General features: G+C 38.0%; 1 protein-coding gene across 1 annotated transcript in view; it reads right to left on the bottom strand.

Annotated features, from left to right (window-relative positions):
* Ppp4r2 (protein phosphatase 4 regulatory subunit 2) overlaps positions 1-5,313 on the bottom strand; it is a 23,287-nt gene extending 17,974 nt beyond the window's left edge. Inside the window, exon 1 of the mRNA XM_048787012.1 lies at positions 5,198-5,313. Coding sequence (XP_048642969.1) covers positions 5,198-5,298 — 101 coding nt within the window. The 5' untranslated portion in view covers positions 5,299-5,313. The remainder of the gene's footprint in view (positions 1-5,197) is intronic.
* Positions 5,314-6,715: the final 1,402 nt, after the last annotated feature.

Raw genomic sequence — 6,715 nt, 5'->3', positions numbered from 1 at the left:
CTTTGAAGGATTTTTTTTTTTTTGGGGGGGGGGGGGCAGGTGGAGAACAGGGATTGGACTCAAGGGTACTTAAACACCTAGCCCATTTTATTGAGACTGGGCCTCACTAAATTGCAAGATCCTTGCCTCAGCCTTCCAAGGTACTGGTATTACAAGTGTGTGCGAACAAGGCCCAGCTTTTCTTTACAGTTTAACACATGAAATCCCAAGTTGTCAAATTATGTGAATATTTCAATGAAATCAACACCAGTGTACATAAAAACAGGCTGGAGACCATAATCTAGACTTTACACATTTTATTTATATTATTATATCATAATTATTATACTAACAAATTACATACAATATTTGTTTTTATAAGTGCTTCACACCTGGGACCAAGGGACAAAATAGGTTAATAACTACCCACTAATTTATAATTATAAAATTTATAATCACAAAATTTATAATTTTATGAATTCAGATTACCTTATACACAAGGATTCCTTTCCTCCCCTATTCATTTGGTTTAATAATCATGGTATCCAAGAAAACACACATTAATAGGATAGCCAGATAAGAAGGAAAATTATGAGGGGCTTCAAAGACTATGATACTAAGTCATGAGACAGGAATTAAGTCCCATAAACTGACAAATTATGTACACATTGTATTTAAACTTTCACAAGTATTAAAGTTAGATCGAAAGACACAATTAATGTGATACTATGCTATATGCCAATTTTTAAAAGAGCCTCTAGAACTCGAGGACCCATTTTTTTTTTGTTGGAGTACAACTATTTGATGAAAACAAAAACAGAAAATGCTTCCCTAAAAAGTATATAGAATTTAGGAAAACAGGTCACGAGGCAATCAACTAAAAATTTGCTAATAAAAATGATTTTCTTAATAATGTACTCAGTAGAGGAAAAGAGAAAACAAATCTGTTTTCAATATGAAAATGAAATTATTCTAAACAGATACTTATGAGATTTTCAACTTCAAATCAATTTCTCTATATAAAATATTTTTCCTAAATAAAACACATATTCACAACTTAAATCTACTTTGCTGAAATACCTCAAGAATTTACTGAAACTCATTAACTTTTCAAGAAATCCCTCCCTTTGCCTCCTTTTTTTCTTTTTCCCTCAATTTTCTCCTTTTTTGTTTTTTCTCTTCTAGGAAAGCAAAACTCCTAACTAATAAATATATCTTCCTGCTGAGCTCTTCTTTTCTTCTCCACAGGAACTCATAAGTCTATATTAAAATGTTTCCCTAACAATTAAAAGATTAAGATATTTTTCAAAGGCTCCAGGACAGACGGATCTATCTTTTCTTCCCCCAGCTGATTCTACACTGTGGTGGCCAGTGGCCATAACATTAATTTACTGACTCTAGACTATTTCAATCTATTAAGATTATTTTCTGGGCTGGGAATGTAGTGCAGTGGCATAGCACCTACCTAACCTGAAGAAGCACCTGGGTTCAAGCCCCACCACCACCTCAAAATTAAACAGCCAAGACAAGTAAGTAAATCTCTGCAATCAGCCCAACTGCATTCCACACAGAACTGAAGGGAGGCTAAAGTGAGAGCAAGCAGGAGACCAGGAAAAGTCCTACTACCAGTTAATACTCCAAAGTATAGTGAATACTGCACCATCTGTAAACAAGGAAGGGGAATAGGAGATTGAGTGAAAAAAGAGAAATCTGCAGGAGCTGATCACTCATGAAAGGTGACAAGACTTATAAAATAATCTCTAAAAGGAAGAGATATGAATTAGGAGACATACAACATCAGAGAATTCAGACTAAAATTATGGCTGAGGCGAGCAAATTTCAAAAATTTAATCTGATCACTGGATTAAATAAGATTGGCAAAAAAGCAAAAATAAAAGAGAATTGCCTGCACAAAATTCTGACATTGTTTTAAAATAATAATTTGAAAACACAAATGAGCTCAAAAAAACATTTACTAGGAGAGACCCAAACAAGAGAAGTTTCCTCCTACATTATCATATTGTATCACATAATATTTTATTCCCTGAACTTAAAGGGGACTAGGTTCTCCCCCCATGATATCAAAATCCTTCAATGTAAGGCCAGGCACAATGGCACACACCTGTTATGAGGATCACAAGATCAAAGCCAGCCTCGGGAACTCAGTGAGACCCTGTCTCTAAATAAAATACAAAACAGGTCTGGGGATGTGGCTCAGTGGTCAAGTGCCCCCCAAGTTCAATCCCTGTACTACTCCCCACCCCCCCCCAAAACCCTCCAATGCTCATGGCTCTTATATTTGCATGTAATCTACAAACATCTCCTGTATGGTTTCAATCACCTCTAGATTACTTATACTAACTGATACAATGCAAAGGATATGTAAATCACTGTTACACTGCACTCTTTAGAAAATAATGACAAGATAGTATCTGATGCTTATGGTTCTGTATTTAACAATATACCTTGAATTTATTCATCATTACCTAAGCTAGTTCCTTCTTTTTCTGGCTGAATAGTATTCCATGGCAGAGCAATGAAGTGAGAGGGTTTTAACAGTATGTTCTAAATCAGAAAGTAGAGAAGAATAGATTGTTCTTTGGAAAAGATAGTGATTAAACTGTAGGTGGTTAACAGAAAAAAAAATAATAATGACGAGAAAATATCCAAAGGCTTCACACCTGTGGATTCAACAAATCAAAAGAATTCAGGGGAAAAAACTGCAGCACGCACATGCACACATCTGGATTCACCTGTTATCACACAAGAACCTACCCAAGGCTTCCATCTATCTACACACCAGGTTCTCCATTTGTTCCCCTGCTCAAGAGCTGTCACTTAAGCTGTCCTCCACCTTCTCCTGTAAACATCTACATCAACTTTCTACAGATCATTCCCATCGTATAATATTGCTATTTTTCCCACCTTAAAATTTCTTTACTCCTTCTTCCCTCCTAGTTTTCATAAAAATAAAATTTCCTCTGAAATAAAATGTCTGTAAAGAGCTCCCCCTCCCAGTACCTCTCAAATCCACTCCAACCAAGCTTTCAGCCCCATTGCTAACCCTAATCTGCTCGATCCAGGTCACCAATGACCTCTATATTGCTCTACAATTGATGGTCAGTTCTTGTATAGCAAGTGGCTCTAGTTAATTATATACAGTTGAAGGATTGCTGCTCATTACTCTCCTGGGTTTTCTTTAATCTCCTGAATCTTTTCTGCTTGCTTTTCTGTTTTCCCCAAATGTTTAATGCTGCAGCATTTAAAAGCTCTATCTATCTATATTTGGTGATCTCAGTGAGTATGGAGGTTTTTAATACTATCCATATCCCCAGACTCATATCTTCAACCACCCACTCCATGTCTCCACTTGGCCAACTAATACTCAACGTGTCCAAAACAACTCCTGACTGTTCCCACAAATTGCTCCTCTCACAGGTATGCCACTCTCAGGTGTGATGAAATGCCACTCTTCTGGTTGCTTAGGCAAACTCCTGAGTCACTACTCCTTTCTTTCTCTCACATACCACACCCTGTCAGGAAATCCTATCAGGTGTGCCTTCAAAATATATGAAGAATGTGACTAATTCTTACTACCTCCTGCTACCACTTAATGCAAACATCTCTCATCCCTTAATCTGAATTCAAATAACACCTGCATAGCACTGGGTGCAGTTTAGTGGTAGAGCAAATGCTTAGCATGCACAAGGCCCTGGGTCTAATACCCAATATGAAAAAAAGAAAATCAGAAGAAAAAATAAAATGACCCATGTCTGGCTTACTTTACCTAAAACATTTTCAGTACCATCACAGAACAATTATTTCAAAACTTCATTTTGGTAAGGTTGTTGCTCAAAAATTCGCAATAGCTCTGGATTTCACTCAGAGCAAAGGTCAAAGTCCTTACAATGGTCCACAGTGTTCTCTACACAATCTGTCACCCTTTATCGCCTCCTCTGTCGGTCTACTCCAGCCACAGTGGCCCTCTTCTTAGGCTGTGAAAAGGCTGAGCACACTCTTACTTGTGCTGGAAGATTCCTCTATCTTAGTATGTTCTTTTTATATACACATGGCCAATTCCCGTATTTCCTGAATCTTGTTCATTCAAATGGAACCTTCTCAATAAGGCTTGCCCTAACCACCTTGTTTAAAACTGCAACTACCTCTCTATGCTCGACTCTCATTCTCCTTACCCGTTTTCTTGTTTTTACACCATCTGAACAACCTACTAATAGGTAATGTATTTATTATATTTTCTATTGCCTGCACATTTATTCACCAATATATGTATAACAAGTTCCACGAAAAAAGTCTGGCAAAAAATAAGTGCCCAATAATTACTTAGTGCTCAATTAATTATGGGTAAATGATTATACAAAAGCCTACTTTGTGTGAATAATGTTCACAACCCACATATAACAAGGGGGGAAAATCACATAGAAAAAAATGACACTTTCCAAGCAGAGTTGGAAAGTATTATAAGTAAAACTATTTTAATTAATAACCTGGGGTATACACTTGTTCTTTAGTTGCAATGCATAATATAATAGCAAACACTTATCACAAATGTGTGGCAATTTTCTAAGCACTTTAAACATATTAATTCAATTCTCACCCATCTATGAGTTAGCTGGTAGCATTAACCCCATCTTGGAAACTCTGTCTTAAATAACCGGCCCATAACTGCACAACTTGTGAGTGGCAGAACCAGGAATTCAATCAACATCAAGGCATTTTGGAATCAGAATCTGCCTTCTTACTACATGACATCTTTTTTCTTTCTTTCTTTCTTTCTTTTTTTTTGGTGGTCCTGGGGTTTGAACTCAGGGCTTTGTACATTTCCTTGGCAGAAATCTACTTCTCAATTTATTGCTCCCAAAACAGTTTACAACTTCCTTACAGCAACTATTATATTCTGCTCCAGACCAGAATCACAAGCACTCAACCAACTGAGCTATATCCCCAGCCCAATATATGACATCTTAAAAGCATAAGCCAAACAAAGGTCAATGCAAAATATGCATCTGCAAGCTGTCAGTGATGTGAAAACATATGAAGAAGTCTAGATGCCTTCATGGAGCTCACAATCTAAACAAAAATAACACCACAGCAAAATATGTGTATAACAGAAGTAATTACTAACTTCTTTGATGCATTAAGTCACACCTAACTCAGAATAAAGGAAAGTCTTCTAAAACAGATGGTCTTTAGCATATACCTTAAAAGATGAGCACAAAAGCCAGGTGTGGTGATGCAAACTTGTGATCTCAGCAGCTCGAGAGGCTGAGGCAGGAGGATCAAAGGTTCAAAGCCAACCATAGCAACTCAGCAAGACCCTATCTCAAAATAAAAAATTTTAAAAGGGGTTAGAGATATGACTCAGTGGTTGAGCGCCCTGGGCTCAATACCCAGGAGAGAGAGAGAGAGAAAAGATGATGATAAATACAAAGGTCTTTGGTTCCAGAAAGAGGAAAACAATATATACGAAGTCATTATGATGAGGAACAGAATTGTGTTTAGGTGAGCAGAAAAACATAGGGAGCAAGGGGGAGAAGAGCAACTTTAGTAGAGACATACCACATAACTCTACCCCTTAAATTTCACAAGGATCTTGAACTATATAACCTATGTAAAGGAAGCGGGTGCAGAAAAAGTTTAATCATGGGAATAACATAATATTTACATTGTTGCAAGGCCACTGTTAACAGCATAGATTCAGACTAGAAAGGGCAAGTAAAACTGCAAGGCTGGAATCCATTTACAAAACTTTCACAAAACCCCAGGGCACCAGAGCAGTGAACAGATAATATCTACAGGACCACATCCATTGCTGTCTGAATTTGCACACCCATTACCACTCACAATGCCCTACTGCAAGTTCTCATTTCTTCTAACTTTAAATAACCTAACAGCCTCCTAAGTGATTTCCCCAACTCCCCTCAATTATACCTCCTCAAGGGCAAAGCTCTGGTTTCTCTCTTCAGATAAAATCCTTCAATTACTCCCAAGGTCTTCCTAAATCCAGAATTCTATTTATTAGTAATGTACATTCTGATCTCCCCTAAATCTACCTCTACAGCCCTGCACTTTTTCCTGACTACTCCTTTGCTCCATGTTTCCTCTGCCCAGACTGGGCTAAAATGCCTCCCAGGATCATGAAGCTACCAACCTTCCTTGGCAGAAATCTACTTCTCACTTTATTGCTCCCAAAACAGTTTACAACTTCCTTACAGCAACTATTATATTCTGCTCCAGACCAGAATCACTGTTTTGTTTTTTGTTTTTCCCCCTTATAAGATCAAACTCCATGAGGCTAAATATTATGCAGGCAAAGTGAACTTTGGGGGGAGGGTACTGCCTCTGTAACAAAAACACTGATCCATACTAATGAGCTGGTTTCCTGCTCCATTATTCCCACTTTCCTAGAAAGAACCTACAACACAGGAATGGGCCTAAGGAGCCTGCTATTGCTCTGTCCATCTCACCTGCCCCCTGGAAAAACTGGAATGACCCCAGGATAAGCCAATCAGGCACTCAACATCAGAAATGTGAAATATGGAGAGAAGCTGGGACTGAAAGGCAATGAAGCACACTGGGCCTTGGCAGCAACCTGAAGAACAAATCTGACCACTACAGCTAGGCCTCCTCCCTCTCCTGTCCTGGCCAGGTGGGAAAGCTCAAGCCTGGAAAGCACTGCTTTGATAGCTCTCCAATAAATACCACTTCTTTTCTCATA

This window comes from Marmota marmota, unplaced genomic scaffold (assembly GCF_001458135.2).
Source record: "Marmota marmota marmota unplaced genomic scaffold, marMar, whole genome shotgun sequence".
Taxonomy (NCBI): Eukaryota; Metazoa; Chordata; class Mammalia; order Rodentia; family Sciuridae; genus Marmota; species Marmota marmota.
The sequence above is the reverse complement of the archived record's forward strand: the minus strand, read 5'-3'. Positions and strand labels throughout refer to the sequence as shown.